The 18099-nt window shown below is 42.1% G+C and overlaps 1 protein-coding gene across 1 annotated transcript; it reads left to right on the forward strand.

The window, feature by feature from the left end:
* Window positions 1-4074: 4074 nt before the first annotated feature.
* LOC136478024 (potassium transporter 25-like) lies at window positions 4075-9063 on the forward strand. The gene is made up of 9 exons (XM_066476346.1): window positions 4075-4758; window positions 4852-5341; window positions 5432-5485; window positions 5666-5926; window positions 6038-6090; window positions 6938-7061; window positions 7199-7453; window positions 7547-7953; window positions 8097-9063. Exons 1-9 carry the CDS (start codon window positions 4714-4716, stop codon window positions 8724-8726), a joined length of 2319 nt encoding a protein of 772 aa, XP_066332443.1. The 5' UTR covers window positions 4075-4713; the 3' UTR covers window positions 8727-9063.
* The last annotated feature ends 9036 nt before the right edge of the window (window positions 9064-18099 follow it).

Below are 18099 nucleotides of genomic sequence, written 5' to 3' on the forward strand. Positions count from 1 at the left end.
TACATCCCACTGCATCCCAGAAGGCAAGAAGGGCATCGGGTCTACACACTGAAAAGCCATGATCGGTGACGGAGGTAGCAAATTGCTCGGTAATGAGTTGAGGCCGAGTGGGTTTTCTTCAATGTCGCGACAAGCATCTAAACGATGCGGTGGAGCATGCGGAGTGGAAGATGTAGGAGCACTCAGTGTTAAAACTTCATTAACCCAGGTTGCACTCTCTACTGTGCGGGTCCCTACCATGCTCGGTCCATCAGTCATAAGCTTGGGAGGTAAATTCCACGATATGACCCTGGGCTCTGGTAGCTCAGGCACCGTTTGAAGTGCCAATCCAGCACAACACCAATCTATAAAAGAATTAAACACTGGTGGATTGCTCGCGCTAGGCCCAAGAGACATGCTTGCTACCATGGAGAACCATTTGGGCTGCTCAAAGAGGAGCTTTCCCTTTAATGCCCTATTTGGCCTGCTGATTAATTCCCTCCACACCTCTATCTAGGCGTCACTACCCAAGGCAATTAACTGCAACGTGTCCCCCACGCAGGCAATTGTGGCATCTAATCTCAGACTTGCAGTCTCTCCTTGCATGTCTATCTAAGAAACACCGCGAGCAAATCCTGGGACTCTTTGTCTCTGATAGATTTAGAGCAGAGAGAGGTTGACTCCCGAGATCTAAATTCAAATTCAAATCCACTAGATGCTGGTCAGTTGTTTTCCCTTGCTCACTGTTGACTGCTTTCCTACTGTTGACCGAGGCCCTTCTACTTGAGCTTTGAGGTTGGCCATGGAGATGTCGTTCAGGATGAACTACACGAGAGCCCTAGGCATTATCTAGGAAAATAATACACTTAAAGACTGATTGCCTGATAGGAAGACTGTTTGCCCCTGTTAGAATACTGGATTTCACTGCATCAGTAAAGCTCTTGTGATTCAACCTTTGAATGGAACCTTTCACTGGTACCCAGGAATCAACTTCTTCTCTGTTGAAAGCTGCAAGCTCAAGGTCCCATCGAGGGCCACCGTTACCCCAAAGGTGGAACAACACCTTGTAGCAAGAACACTCGAAGCTGACCAACTTGAAAATGTGAAAACCCACAACCTTGGAAGAAGGAGAGAAGCGGAAAACATGGGGACCTAGCTGAAGGGCGCTAAAATCCCGAGCAACACCTCCAATGGTGGCCTAAAGAAGAAGACCCACCGAGAGAGAACAGAGACGAAACTTGCAGCAACCAAAAGAAGCAACTAAAAAGAAGACGGAAGAAGAAACACCAGAAGAAGTGACTGGAAGCCCAAACCTTTCCCTGATGGCGGCTTGAACCCCAACGCCCGGACGGAAGCTAAGGCCGGGGAGCTCCATCGAAGCCTGGGTGAGGCTTTAATCAAAGATGCCATGGGAGAGTTGTCGCAGGAGAGGGCACTGGTGGTGGAGGGGAGCCAAATATAGAACTGCAACTTGCTGCCACCACCATGGTAGAGACTCCATGGCAAGCTTCAGCGACGGAGCCTTCAGAAGGCCAGATTTACTAGAGCTCGGCCAAACGTCAAGCAGATTGTGTGTAACCACCAGTAGCTCCGGCGAAGTGACGAGGAACTGTCACAGACCTTCACGCGTCACTCGTTGAGATCAGAGGAGAGGTGCGCCGTGGCCGAAGCAGTTGACCGCGGTTTTCAGCGGTGGCCGCCGGGGCCTGGGTGGCCACCAGCGCTAGCTCAGCAGCCCGAGAGTCACCTCTCTTCTAGAGGGCCACCACCTAGGGGCATGGCACTAGGCAGGGAGCTGGCGGCGACGTGGGTCTGGAGCCAGGCGGTGGCACGGTGCGGCGCGGCGTTGGGGCCAGGCACCGGCGGCGGCGTGCAAGGAAGACCCGTCGTTATCTCGGATTTCGTCGCTACTTTATTCCTCTCCGTTGCACAATATTATTGCTCATAGTTCTTTTTGACCTTGATGGATGGCTAGGTTCTTTGTTCTTTTCTCGGAAGTGGTTGTTTAGTTCTTCTTTTGGTTGTGTAGTTGTATGTAAAGTGTTCCCAACGAGTGTTGGCGTGTGTTTGTACCTGTGACATATGGTGCTTTAAAAACTGAGTTTAGCTCTGTAAAAAAACTATAAAAGATGCTCTAAGGGTCTTGATAATTATTCTATTTGTTTGATATCTAAAAGAAACCAAAGTAAAAAATACAAGTTAAACATACTTCATAACAAACATTTTTGGCACCTTTGTGATTTGTTAGTCGTTTAGAAATACTCGCCGTAGTTTCATTTTGAAATACTCACCGTAGTTTCTTTAAACATACACCATAGGGCTGATGTGGGCTTCATGTGTCAGTGAGTGCGAGAGAGGGAGGAGGAAGATGCAATTTCGTCCATAGAAAAAAAACAGAGTTGGTTGTATGCCTGTATATTGTCTCAAAGATGTGTCGGCGTACAAAATGGTATATTTCAAGATTTGGAGAAATTATAAGAGTACCAGCCCTATTAGATAAAGAAATAGTGGCGTATTCCAGACACGTCCAATCTATTTTAATAGTAGGGATCCAATTAACCCTTTTATCAGGTGGTTCTATATCAAATTGTCTATCTTTTATGCCTGCTATTGTTTTGTTTATATATATTATATTCGGGGCCCATTTTTAAGTGTCTTTTTATTTATTGAAAAAAGATAAAACGAGGTTCGATTTTAGCTCATTTATAGATAGATAACGACCTAGCCCGTGCGCCATGAGAGATGTTTAGCATGAGCCTTTCTAAAATCCACTCTCTAAATCATCATTTTATATAGCCATGTGCACAAAAATCGTTTTCTATATCTTCTCATTCTCCAACAGCTTTCATATACCTTCTACGTACTCAAGAGAGTCATTCTCACTGTATATCTTTGGCTAGCGAGAAATTCAGAATAGAGGATGACTATATTTAGAATTAAAGAAGCCGTTGGAGGTTGTTTTTTTCCACCAAAATCTCTATTCCTAACAATAAAAAAAATAGAGAGCTGTTATAGGGTGTTTTCCACCAAAATCTCTATTTCTAAAAATTACGAAGGAAATAGAGTCTCATAGAGTTGGAATTGCTCTTATTGGTAGTTTTTTTTCTTCTCATGTAAATAGTTCACTGCTTACTCGTATATTTATTCATGCTTTATTCGATGAAATGAAACTAACACAGTCTTGTCCCGTTCGTTTTAAAAAAGCTAGCTTTCATGTTTTCCCATCATATGCCTGCATATAATTTCGAAGCTTCGTCTCGACAGCACGTGTTCTATTCGTTTAGTTGATAAGTCATAGTTGAAAGTACTATTGGTTGATTTATTCTCCTCGTTCGGCTTCCCCTATATTCGGTTTGTTCGCCTTCTTTTTTTCAGGCAGAACAGTGTTTTTCTCTCACAACATTTCAGCCAGAATAATATTTTTCAGTCAGTTTCAGCCAAAATTCAGTAAGACGAACGGAGCTACTGTGAAAAAAAAAAAATTATTTATTAACTAAAAAAATACGACTTATAAAGGCAAAGATAGATTCCTATCTAACCCGTATAAATTCACTGCTGGCAGCCATTTAAAAGTGCACCCAAAAAGGAGTGGAACCAGAAAAGTCACTCGATTAGGGCCTAAAAGGCACTAAAACCGGCAAAACGTACAACGACGTATCAAGCCCGTTGCGACAAGCAAGTGCTGAGTGCTGTCTACGACACGAGATTCATTGGGAACCAAACTTAAAATGAATCACCAACACATCGCCAGAGTCTTCAATAGAGTATTTATATGAAAGACTTATTTTAGATACTAGAAGAGGTATAATACAAATCTAAGTATTCTCTCTTCTTAAGACAAGAAATAGTTGTCTTTTGAGTTTTATCATTGGAGAAGAAAAAAAATAGATGTTAAATCTTTTACCTACAGTGTTAATAAAAAACGAATATGTCTCGTGTTTTAGCTGTGTTGAAGATAGTCTAAGCAACCGGCTCCACGCGTCCCGTCCCGTTCGGTAGCCACACGCAAGCTTCCACTCCCCTCGCCGGCGCGCCACCTCCCGCGGCGCGCGGCTACAAGAACGGAAGCTGCGTGCTTCGCTTCACTTGACTCCACTCCACTTCATCACCCAGAAAAAGAAAAGAAAAGAAAAGGCAGGGTGGTTTGGAATCCAGAACCGTAGGGCGAGCGGCACGGCATCGGAGAGGAGCCCACGGCAAACGGCGTCCCTATCTTCCCCTCTCTCTCTCGCTCGCGTCGCGTGGTTGGCTGGCTGGCTAGTTGCCCTCCCCGCCAGCGCCAGAGACCTCTCCAGTCTCCACCCCTTTGGGCTTTGGCTTTTGCTTGTCGTGGCGCTCTCGTACGCGTTCAGCGAGGAGAGTTACCGCCCGGTTTCGCTTCGTACGGGCGATTGATACTTGATAGTGAGTTAAGAGGCGCGGCGGGCGTGGGGGCGAGCGAGCTTGCTTTGCTTGCGCGAGGTGGTTCTTTGCGGGAAGCTACTAGAAGGAGGGGGGACGGGGAGGAGTGCGGAGTGTGCCTTGCTTTGCCTCGCTTGTCCTGGTTGGTTGGTTGGCCTCCCGCTCGCTACAGGCCAAGCCCGACGGACAAATCTTGGTTCGACGCGCCGCCGCGGTTGGATTCGGTGCCCCCGATTCCTTGTTTCTTTCCGACGATTCCTCGAGGTTCGCTGCCATGAAGCCAGCAGGCGTGGCGTGACGCATTGAGGCGCGCGTGCGGGGCCGGGGAGTGACATGGATCTGGAGGCCGCCGGCGGTGCGGAGGCGGCGCAACGCAAGGTGAGTCCTTGGATTTGGAGCGGTTTCCTCTGTTGGGGGCTTGGGGCTTGCTCCTCCATTTTCCTGACTGCTTGCTTGCTGCTTCTCCTGCAGCGGCGCGGGGAGTCATGGCGCGCGACGCTGCTGCTCGCGTACCAGAGCCTCGGGGTGGTGTACGGCGACGTGGCCACGTCGCCGCTCTACGTCTACAAGAGCGCCTTTGCGGGCAACGACATCCAGCACTCGGAGGGCAACGAGGAGATCTACGGCGTGCTCTCATTCGTCTTCTGGACACTGACCCTCATCACCCTCGTCAAGTACGTGCTCATCGTGCTCCGTGCCGACGACGGCGGGGAGGGCGGAACCTTCGCGCTCTACTCCCTCATCTGCCGCCACGTCCGCGCCGGCCTCCTGCCCGGCGGTGGCACCAGAGATGAGCTCATGGAGGAAGAGAAGGTCACCGGGCGTCGGGGCGAGCGGCCCGTGTCCAGGGTCAGGGCGGTGCTGGAGAAGTACAGAGTGCTGCAGCGGCTGCTGCTGCTCTTCGCACTGCTCGGGACATGTATGGTCATCGGGGATGGCGTGCTCACCCCTGCAGTCTCAGGTTGGACCCCTTGCCAGTCTTGGTTTTGGATGGTTGGTCTTCATTGCATTATATTTGTTTCTGATGCGAGTGATGTTGCTCCGTTTGCAGTGTTTTCTGCTGTATCTGGGCTTGAGTTGTCGTTGGAAAAGGATCAACACAAATGTATGTTAAATCTTTTCTTTGATTGCTTGCGTTTATTGCTATACTATATAGCACATGGTAGAATGCATATAGTCCAATGGTTCATTTACTGTTCAATTGTGTTAGTTTTAGTCAGCTTTATGTATTATGTTCGATTGTACCATGCTTATGAGATGTTTACTGCAACTTGTTTATGTGCAGATATAGAACTTCCAGTGGCTTGTGCCATACTTATATGCTTGTTTGCACTGCAACACTATGGCACACACAAAGTTGGGTTTCTGTTTGCACCAATCGTATGCATTTGGCTTCTCTGCATAAGTGCAATAGGCCTCTACAATATCATCCACTGGGACCACCATGTTTATCGAGCCCTCTCGCCATACTACATGTATCAATTCCTCAGGAAGACTCAAACTGGTGGCTGGATGTCACTGGGTGGAATCCTTCTTTGTGTGACAGGTACAGATAAGCTAGGCTCTGTTGTTGCTTAATGTTTGACTGCGGCAATACCTGAATTCTAGTGACAGAAGTCTGACACTCTTTTTTTTCTATTATTGGTAAAACTTTTAGGCTCTGAAGCTATGTATGCAGATCTTGGACATTTTTCACAATCATCAATCCAGGTATAGACGAGTTTGTTACAACTTACAACAGCAAGTACTGTTATGTGTTATATTTACAGAATTTACTGATTCCCAATGTTCACCTATTTCTTGTTAATAAAATCTTATCTAGTTTACCTCCGGTTCTTATTCTTTGTACAATAAAATTAACAAGATACTCCAGTTGTTTACACGACTCTCATTAGAACTCCTATTTTCATGGTATTTGGATATCTCTGTCATAATTTAGACTTCTACAAATGTAGAAAAATTGTAACACACTAAGAATCCTTAGTCTATTTTTCTAATTATCCTTAACATTTAAACTTTTTTTTAGTCCACATGGTGCAAGCGGTAGAGTCTTACCGCCTGTGACCGGAAGGTCCCGGGTTCGAGTCGCGGTCTCCTCGCATTGCACAGGTGAGGGTAAGGCTTGCCACTGGCACCCTTGCCCAGACCCCGCATAGACCGGGAGCTCTCTGCACTGGGTACGCCCTTTTTTTTTTAGTTTTTTGAATTTTGTGCTGAGTCAGTTCCTTTCCTGAAAGCATCTGCCTCTTGACTGAAATCTTTTAATTATAGGGTTGGAATATTTAAATTTTCATGCAAACCACACTATTAATTTACTTGTTTCTTTGAAAGCTCAACCAAGTATCTGTACTTGATGCGTGTTTGTATCTGTACTCGATGTGTGTTTAAGTTTTGTCAGCATTTCTGTAATTCTTTATATTCATACTCCGTATCCTAGAGATATCAACATTCTCTTGGTCTCCGAATCTTGATTGTGCTACTCACCACACTTGAAAAAGGAAAACGTAAATGTTGAACTGTCTTCAAATTCTTAACGATTTTAAAAAAATCCCGACAGATTGCATTCATATCCGTGGTTTATCCTGCACTTGTATTGGCTTATATGGGACAAGCAGCTTTTATTTCACAACATCACAACATTGAGAGCAGTTATCATATTGGCTTTTATGTGTCAGTACCAGGTAATTTCTTTAACTTCCCTTGTCTTTTTTTTTTCTTTAAAAAATGTTATTATTAAAGTAGTAATTTGTTTTTACAGAATTCCATTAAAAAAGACCTGCATGCTTCGAAGCACTGATGTATGCAACTTTGTTTGTAGAAACACTCAGATGGCCTGTTCTGGTGATTGCTATACTAGCAGCTGTAGTTGGGAGTCAGGCAATTATTACTGGAACCTTTTCAATCATCAAGCAGTGTTCTTCATTAAGTTGTTTCCCTGGAGTGAAGATTGTGCACACATCCTCGACAGTGCATGGTCAGATATACATACCAGAAATCAATTGGATGCTGATGATACTCTGCCTGGCTGTTACTATTGGCTTCAGAGACACAAAGCACTTGGCAAATGCACAAGGTAAAAAAAAAACTCAGATTCATATAGTTCTTCATACATTGAAGTGAACCTCATATAGAATTGTTGTGGTTTCGCCCATTTTTTTTGATACAGGGTTGGCAGTAATAACTGTTATGCTTGTTACCACTTGCTTAATGTCACTCGTTATTGTGCTTTGCTGGAACAAGAGTATCTTCCTTGCCCTTGGTTTCCTGCTTTTCTTTGGCACGATCGAAGTAATCTACTTCTCAGCTTCCCTTGTCAAGTTTCATGAAGGTGCTTGGGTTCCTATTACTCTCTCCTTCATATTTATGGTGGTCATGTGTGTCTGGCACTATGGCACAATAAAGAAGTATGAGTTCGATGTGCAAAACAAGGTTTCAGTAAACTGGCTCTTAAACCTTGGTCCTTCACTGGGCATTGTTCGCGTTCGAGGCATTGGGCTAATACATACAGAGCTAATGTCTGGAATTCCAGCTATCTTCTCCCACTTTGTCACCAATCTGCCTGCGTTTCACCAGGTAACTTATCACTTCATAGTTCATAAACATATCAAGCAACAGTTTTTCTTAATGCACTGCCCAGAGATCTGAATAAGCAGCATCAGTGCATGAGTCAGTTTATGGATGTAAGTTGTAGAATTCTCACAATTGTTTTTCATCAGGTACTGGTATTTCTCTGTGTCAAATCAGTTCCTGTGCCGCATGTGGAACCTGAGGAACGATTTCTGGTGGGTCGCATTGGTCCAAAAGAGTATAGGCTATACAGGGTCATTGTCAGATATGGTTATCGCGACGTGCAGAAGGATGACCTAGAGTTCGAGAAGGAGCTAGTCAGCAACATTGCAGAGTTCATCCGCAGCAGTGGGGAATACGACAAGAATGGCTTCGTGGAGGACACAGATAAGCCCTCCGAGAAGCTGTCCACCATCAGTACTAGAATTAATATGTTGGAAGAGGATGGAGAACTTGATGCATCCATATCCCCTCATAAGGAGATAGACCCACACGATGCAGCACCCAAGCGAAAGAAAGCAAGGTTCATGATACCGAAGAGTGCTCAGGTGGACGGTGAGGTACGCCGCGAGCTGCAGGAGCTCATGGACGCTAGGGAGGCAGGCATGTCCTTCATCCTGGGTCACTCGTACATGAAGGCAAAGAGCGGGTCAAGTTTCATAAAGCAAATTGTGATAAACTTCTACGAGTTCTTGAGGAAAAACAGCCGTGGTCCTGCATACGCTGCGAACATACCCCATGCCTCCACTCTGGAGGTAGGAATGGTCTACCAGGTCTGATAACAGTTAGCAGCTATGTAAAGGTAGAGATGAGACGACGCCTCTTGGCCCCACCTGTATATATCCACTTGCTGCAGCCGATACCGTTAACACAATTACACGATAACACGAGTAGTGACCCTTGAGCTCAGCATTGGCTGAGAAAGCAGCTGAAGATCATCTGTGGAGAGCCCAACCAGAAGTATGGATTTTTGTTTGTAGAGCCTTTTGTTGTGCCGGTAGTTGTTAAGTTTCGTGATATGTTTGCTGCTGCTGTTGACTTGCTGAGTCTCGGTAATTGTGAACTGTCATTGTCTGTAAGAGTGACTAGCAAAATAGCATTTTTGACGTTCAGCGACCTCTGTTGTTCTGTCACTTGTCTGTAGTTGGAGACTGTATAGGGTTTTCTGTATAGGTAGCAACTAAACATTCTAGGAGTTGGTGTCAATGGGCCCGACTGTATTAAAGACTGGGCTGTAAAGCAGCTCTTCCTTTTGGGCCATAAAGCAGCTCTTCCTTTCGGCCTAAGAAGAAAATTAAAAATTACAAGACACAAAAAAAGTATCTTTTACCTCTTTGAATTATCATGGTGATATTTTTATCGAATTTCATTCTAGACATCTTATCCTTTAAAATAATTTAAATTATCTTCTTATACCGGTCATTAATCGTTTTTAGTTTTAAAAAAGTTGGCAAATACTCGATTAGGCTTTCTAAACTATGAAAAATGTTTCTCAAGATTTTAAAATATTTCAATAAATACAAGAGAAAAATTGTGATGTGACAAGCCCAATAAAATATTTAGAGCTCATGAAAATATCTCTAAAGGCTTTAAAAATATATTTAGCTTTATGAAAATAGAAAATAATTAAAAACCTAAAAAATTTCCAAGACATTCTAGTTGATGTCCAAATGCGTTTAGAAAACTTTTCGCAATAAAAATATTAGATGCAACTAGAAGAATGCAACATAAATTTAATGATGAATGCATTTATGCTGGTTGCATATTGTGCGCAGAATAATTTCAAAACGTGTTTAAGACATCAATTAGAATGTTTTAAGATTTTACTTTTTACTTTTCCTTTTTTCTAGAGTTAAATCTGAAATTTTTAGAATTTAGAGATACTTTCACAAATTTTAAATATTTTTATTTTGTTTTTTATCTCAATGTATGTTTAAAATTTATCCATAATTTTTAGAAGCTTAGAGATACTTTTGGTTATATAAAACCCAAGCCCTATCAAATATTTTTATCGGATCTTTTTCAACTAAAATAGTATGAACGGCCATGAAAAGCATTTGTAACCGGGTAGGAACCGAGCCCTATCAAGTATGAATATGTGCTAATGATAGATTAATTATGCTTAATGGATCCGTCTTACAAATTAGTCTTCATCTGTGCAATTAATTTTATAATTAGCTCATATTTAGTACTTCTAATTAGCATCCAAATGTCCGATGTGACAACAACTAAACTTTAGTCTCTAGACCCAAACACCCCTAAAAACATCTAGGCCCCTAGTTGGGTTTCGGTTATTAATGACAATACGTGATTACTGTGACTAACGTGTGTTTTACAGAGGCAATTAAGTTAGGTCACGGTAATGGAGATCGATTAGGCTATCATGGTGGTCATGCCCCTACGATGGAAATTGTTTCGGTTTTCAAAGGATGGACGACAAGGTTAAGGATGGACTAGTTCTAGATGTCGTTTAGAGTTGAAGAGACACTTAGAATAGTTTAGGACTTTGTTTTTCCTTTGGCTGTACTATTAAGAAAGGTATGGACGGGTAGCTTGAACTAGGCGAGTCTAGTGGATTAGGTGTGGTGCACACTTGCTAAATCTAGCATTAGGTAGCTCCTAAAAAGCCCTTAGATCAATTAGAGTAAACTTTATTCACGTATGATTGAGAGTTAAAAGTGAATGGAGGGTCAAATACTGATCGGACGCTGGTTCCCGTGTGACCGGACGCTGGCACAAAGTCCGGTCAGTTCATTTGATCAAGGTGATTTCGTTTGGTGCGACCGGACGCTGAGAGGTGAGCGACCGAACGCTGGGTGCCAGCGCCCGATCGACTCCAGTAAGGTTCCAGAGAGGGAAAATCGTGACCGAACGTGTCTGGTCAGTGCATACCGGACATTGTCCAGCATCCGGTCACAACTTAAATACTGGATTTCAGGGAGAACTGACCGGAGCGTCCGGTCAACATGATCAGAGCGTCCGGTCACCCCGCAAAGGCACATAACGGTTCGTTTTGAACACGGGTGTATAAATACTTCCTCCATTCGTGTGAGGGGGTACTTTTACTCATTCCAATAGCTGAGAAACACCGTTGAGAGTGCCAAGAAGAGCAAGGTCCTAGTGAGGTGATTGAGATTTGAGAATCCCAAAGAGAGCCCTCATTAGTGAAAGCAAGAGTAGCAAAGTGTGCATCCACCCTTCTCATTAGGCTTGTCGTGGTCAAGTGAGAATTCGTGCTTGTTACTCTTGGTGATCGCCATCACCTAGACGGCTTGGTGATGATTTAGAGCTTGATGATCATCCGACAGAGCTTGTGGATGACCCAACTCAAGTTGTGAGCGGTTGTGGGTGATTCACCGCGATGGAGTGTCAATGAATCAACCCATAGAGAGCACTTGATCCTTGCACGAATCAAGGGGGAGCTACACCCATGCACGGGTGCTCCAACGAGGACTAGTGGGGAGTGGCGACTCTCTGATACCTCGGTAATACATCGTCGCGTTCCTCCTCTCTTTACTTTGAGTATTTACTTTGAGCAATTCAATTCTTATCATTTACATTCATAGAATTGCCATGCTAGAGTAGGATTGGAACATAGGTTGCTAAACTTTTGTGTGGTAGATCAATACAAACACTTTCTAGACACAAGGGGTTAATTGGGCTAACCGTAGGGTTTAATTATTGCAAAGAATTTTAGAATTAACCCAATTTATCCTCCCTCTTGGGCATCTTGATCCTTTCAATTGGTATCATAGTCTCATGCTCACATTTTTAGACTTAACCATTTAGAGAAAGATGTCTCACGGGGATGATCCTTCTCCTATATTTGAGGGGTTGGAAAATCCGCATGGAGGCGTATTTAGAAGCTCTAGATGTTGGAATACTTAGAGCCACCTCACAAGGCTTCCCAAAACCTCGGGATGCTACACACCTACAAGGCGATGAGGTGAATTATGAGAAATGAAATGCAAAGGCCCAAAACACCATCTTTAGAGGCCTTTGCAAAGATGTGTTTAACCAGGTGAGATACCACAAAGACGCCCATGCACTATAGTCGGATATTTGTGCGCTCCATGAGGAAACAAAGAGCGAGTGTGAGGAACGCTATCATCTTGTCATGAAAAAGCTAAATTCATTTGAGATGCTTCTCAAAGAGAGTGCTAATGAAATATACTCACACTTGAATATTCTTGTAGAGGAAGTCAATGGGCTTGGACTTACTCAAATGCAACCATCCAATGTTGTAAGATAGATTTTGAGTATCCTCCCCATTGACAAATATGGGCATATTGTGACCGTGCTTCATCAAGGTGATCTTTCCACCGCTACACCGACACAAATCTTGGAAAAGATCAATACTCATGAGATGTACATGCACATCACACCACAACATGGCTCGTCCTCTACTAAGAAGAAAGACAAGGACTTAGCATTCAAAGCTAGCCAAGAGAAGGGCAAAGCAAGGCTTGAGTATGAGAGCTCAAGTGATGATAAAATTGATGATGCAAGTCTTGCTCTCGTGGTGAGAAGAACCTCCAAGATGCTAAAGGAGCTTAACAAGAGTGGCATCAAGTTTGATGGTAAGAAAAAGAAGTTCTTCACTAGCTCTAGAAGGAAGCCAATCTCAGAGATGGATTGCTATAATTGTGGAGAACTTGGTCATCTAGCACACCAATACACAAAGCCCAAGAAAGACAAGTACAAGAATAAGTAAAAGGGCAAAAAAGATGACTCAAGTAATGAAGAAGAAGATGAGAAGAAGAAAAACAAGCCATATAAGAAGAAGGATGGCAAGAAGAAGGAATTCCACAAGAAGAAGAAAAGTGGAAAGGCATACATCATCGGTGATTAGCTCACGAACATTGATTCATCAAGTTACTCATCCGATGATGATATTGATAATGAGAAGGTGATCGCCATTGTGATTGACTCTTTATCATCTTCATCAACACCACCGCTATCATCCTCTACACACCTATGCCTTATGGCTAAGGGTGAATGAAAGGTATCAAATGATGATGATAGTAGTAGTGATGATCATGCTAACAATGATGATTGTGATAGTGATAGTGATGATAAAGAATTTTAATCACCTTCATATGATGAACTTGTCAAATTGCTAAACAAATATACTAGGATCATTAGAAAGACTAGAGCTAAGAATAACAAGCTAGAAGCTAAGAATGATTCTCTTTTAGCTAAATGTGATATAGCTGAAAAGGCTAGTATTGAGCTTAGAGAAGCAAATGATGCTATATCATCTAAACTCAAGGAGCTCAAATCTTCTAAGAAAGAGCTTAAAGAAAAACATGATAAACTTGAGAGGATACATAATGAGCTCATCACTAGCCATAATATGCTAAAAGATGAATATACAACTCTCAAGATTAATCATGATAATCTTGTCATTGCTTAAGAATATTTATCCAATGAGTCACATGATGCTACTAACGATGTTGTTAAGATTGATATAGGTACATCATGTGATGATTTGATCATTGAGAGCATTGAGCAAAGTTCTAGTAGCAAGGGCAAGCAAGTGGTTGAGACCAATAATTATGATGAGTATGTCAAGCTTAAGAATGACAATGAAAAGCTAAAGAAAGATCTTGAAGAGCTCAAAACCACCAATACTATAGTGCTAGAAACTCTTGATCATGATGGTGACTTGATTCTTGAGAATGAGAAGCTCAAAGAAGAGAACAAGAAACTCAAGAAAGAGAAAAACAATGATGCACTCAAGGAAGAGAACAAGAAGCTCAAGTTGGAGTAAGAGCATCTTAAGATTGAATTGAGCAAATTCATAAGAGGCAAGCATCTTCAAACTGAGCTACTAATGAACACCATCATGAAGATAAATAGAAGTGGTATTAGGTACTTGGCAAACCAAGATAAGAAGGCTCAAGCTCAATAACAACATAAGTCAAAGCCATAGCCAAAGAGATGTGTTGAGTGTGGACAAGAAGGCCATTTTGTCCATGAATGTCAAACTCCACCACCACAACCCTTGCCCAAGTATGCTAGACCTTTTGCTTTCAATGCTTATTACATGCTTAGAAAGGATTCTAGTGGAAAGATAAAAGTCATGTTTTTAGGACCTCCCAACAAGAATAGGCCTAAGAAAATTTGGGTAGCAAAGTCACTTCTTGAGAAGGTGAAGGGCCCTCAACAAGTTTGGGTTCCTAAAGCTTGATCTCTTATGTATAGGTGAACTACAAGACCGGTGGAAGTCATTGGGTAATTGATAGTGGTTGCACACAACATATGACAGGTGATCCTCGTATATTCACCTCACTAGATAAAGAAGTAGATAGACAAGAAAGAATCATATTTGGAGATAATTCAAAGGGCAAGGTTAAAGGATTGGACAAAGTAGCAATATCAAATGATCATTCAATCTCAAATATGCTATATGTTGCTTCATTGAGCTTCAACTTGCTATCCATTGGATAATTGTGTGATCTTAGCTTCCAATGCTTGTTCACCGAGAAGGAAGTTGTTGTATCTAAAAAGGATGATAATCAAGTAATATTCAAAGAATTTAGATACAACAACCTATATTTAGTGGATTTTACCTCTGAAGATGCTAACTTGAAGACATACTTATTCACCAAAATAATAATTGGGTGGCTATGGCATAGAAGACTTGCTCATGTTGGGATAAGCTCACTCAAGAAGCTAATGAAGAATGATTTAGTGAGAAGGTTGAAGGATATGAAGTTTGAGAAGGACAAGCTTTGTAGTGCATGTCAGGCCGGCAAGCAAGTTGCAAATACTCATCCAACAAAAGCTTTCATATCAACCACAAGAGTGCTAGAACTCCTTCATATGGACTTATTTGGACCAACAACATATAAGAGTTTGGGAGGAAATCTTTATTGTCTTGTGATTGTTGATAACTATTCAAGATACACATGAGTATTCTTCCTTCATGACAAATCCAAAGTTGCATCATGCTTCAAGAAGTTTGCCAAGAGAGCACAAAATGAATTTGAAGTGAAGCTCAAGAAGATTAGAAGTGACAACGGTAAAGAATTTGACAACACAAACATAGAAGCCTATTGTGATGAAGTTGGGATCAAGCATGAGGTCTCCGTAACATATACTCCTCAACAAAATGGTATAGTTGAGAAAGAACCGGACATTGATCACACTAGCAAGAACAATGCTTGATGAATACAACACTCCCAAAACTCTATGGGTAGAAGCTATCAACACCGCATGCTATGCATCCAACCGCCTATTTCTTCAAAAGTTTCTTGGCAAGACACCTTATGAGTTGCTCAATGGGAAGAAGCCAGACATCTCCTTCTTTAGGGTGTTTGGTTGCAAATGCTATATCTACAAGAAGCGACAACACCTAGGGAAGTTTCAAAGACGTTGTGATATTGGTTTTCTTATTGGTTACTCATCAAAGTCCAAAGCATATAGAGTATTTAATCATGCCACCGGCTTGGTTGAAGAAACATATTATGTGGAATTTGATGAATCTAACGGCTCCCAAGGAGCGCATGAGAATCTTGATGATGTAGGTGATAAACCATTGAGGGAGGCTATAAAGAATATTCTGGTTGGAGACATCAAGCCTAATGATGATGAAGATAGTGTATAAGTGATCAGTCCACCTTCTTCATCAAATGTGCCACAAGATGATGAAAAAGATGGGAGAATAGAAAATAAAGACACTCATGTCTCCCATGAGCAAATGGTGGTACAAGCACAAGATGTTGATGCTCCACAACCTCCCCCTCAAATGGTTGATAGAAGAAATTCACCTCTACTACAAGCTCATCCATAAGATCTCATCATAGGAAGTCCATGAAAGAGAGTAATAACTCATTCTCAAAAGCTTGCTTCATTTATTGAACATCACTCTTTTGTCTCTTGCTTTGAGCCTACTAAGGTAGAAGAAGCTCTTCAAGATCCGGATTGGATAAACACCACGCATGAAGAGTTGAATAACTTCACCTGCAATGAAGTGTGGACTCTTGAAGAGCGACCACAAGGTGCAAGAGTCATTAAAACAAAGTGGGTGTTCCGCAACAAGCAAGATGATCAAGGCGTTGTTGTGAGGAACAAGGCAAGACTAGTTGCAAAGGGGTTCTCTCAAGTTGAATGTTTGGATTTTGGAGAGACCTTTGCACTGGTTGCAAGACTAGAAGTCATTCGTATCCTCCTTGCATATGTATCACATCATGAAATGAAACTATATCAAATGGATATGAAAAGTGTATTTTAAATGACTTTATTAATGAACTAGTCTTTGTTGATCAACCTTCTGGGTTTGAAGACCCTAGATATCCTAATCATGTTTATAGGTTGTCCAAGGCGTTATATGGGCTTAAATAAGCCCTAAGAGCTTGGTATGAACGTCTTTGGGACTTCCTCATTGAGAAGGGCTTCACCATGGAAAGGTTGACACCACACTATTTATCAAGAAGCTTGATAGACATATCTTCATTTATCAAGTGTATGTTGATGATATCATCTTTGGATCATCAAATGAAGATTCTTGCAAAGAGTTTGGTGAATTGATGTCGAAGGAGTTCGAGGTATCAATGATTGGAGAGTTTACATTCTTTCTTGGTTTTCAAGTCAAGCAAATGAGAGAAGGGATTCTCATCTCTCAAGAGAAATATACAAATGATCTTCTCAAGAGATTCAAGATGGATGAATGTAAGCCAATCAAGACACCAATGCCAACAAATAGACATCTCGACCTAGATGAGGGAGGTAACATGGTTGATCAAACTCTCTATCATTCTATGATTGGTAGCTTGTTATATTTAACCACATCTAGACCCGACATCATGTTTAGTGTGTGTATGTGTGCTAGATTTCAAGCTAATCCTAAGAAAACTTATTTGATTGCTGTTAAAAGAATCCTTAGGTATCTTAAGCACACACCAAGCATTGGCCTTTGGTATCCTAAAGGAGCTATATTTGAGTTAGTTGGCTATTTCGATTCGGATTATGCCAATTGCAAAGTAGATATAAAAAGCACATTCGGAGGGTGCCATTTGCTTGGTAGATTACTTGTGTCTTGGTTCTCCAAGAAACAAAATAGTGTGGCTTTATCCACCGTCGAAGCGGAATACATTGCCATGGGTGCTTGCTGTGCACAAATTCTTTATATGAAACAAACTTTGCTAGACTATGGTGTAGTTCTAGAAAAAGTACCTCTTTTGTTCGACAATGAAAGTGCAGTAAAACTTGCAAACAATCCGGTTCAACACTCTCGCACCAAGCACATAGATATCCGTCATCACTTTCTTAGAGATTATGTTGCAAAGAATGATATTTCATTAGAAGGTGTAAGGACTGAGGATCACTTAGCGGATATCTTCACTAAACCGCTAGATGAGGCGACTTTTTATCGATTGTGGAATGAGCTCAATGTTCTTGATTTTAGCAACTTCACTAGAAAATGAGCTTGTGGTGTCCCTTGTATTGCATTGCATTGCATTGTAATATACAATATGTTTACTTTATGGTAATGCACTTAGAGCTTGTCTAACATAGTTAAGATAACCGCCAAAAAGCTTGTGAAGAAGCTTAACCTTGGATCAAACTTGACAAGCAACTAGATTTACTTTTAAGTATTGCATTGCATATGCATGAATGTTGCTTTGTCGTTTATCTTCAATTGCCTTCTTATTCCTATTTTCTTAAAAAGAATTATAGCCTGAGGCAAAATATTTTGAAAAAATTGAGGGTTTGAGAGAGATCACTCATATCAGTCCCAATTGGTGTTTATTTGGATCTTATTGAAGTTGGGACTTGATTGGGAACAGGCAGCACGAAAGACTTTGAAGATTTGCTGGAAAAAGAGTGACCGGATGCTGCACCAGACTCTGATGTCCAGCGTCCAGTCAGTTCGTAGGAGGTGAACCTGCTACGATGGAGTGATCGAACTCTGCTGTTCAGCGTCTGGTCAGATGGTGGTTCAGCGTCCGATCAAGCGAAGGCGATCAAGACAGTGAGGACCGGACTCTGGCTGCGTCCGGTTGGGGTTCACCGGACATGTCCAGTCACGGCTCTAGAGGTTTTGGACCTCTCTGTAATTGACCAGACTCTAGGTGACAGCGTCTGGTAGATATCGTGTGGGATTCCAACTCTTTTCTCCATTTCCTTATCTGTCATGATGGGCCA

This window comes from Miscanthus floridulus, chromosome 8, assembly GCF_019320115.1.
Source record: "Miscanthus floridulus cultivar M001 chromosome 8, ASM1932011v1, whole genome shotgun sequence".
Lineage (NCBI taxonomy): Eukaryota > Viridiplantae > Streptophyta > Magnoliopsida > Poales > Poaceae > Miscanthus > Miscanthus floridulus.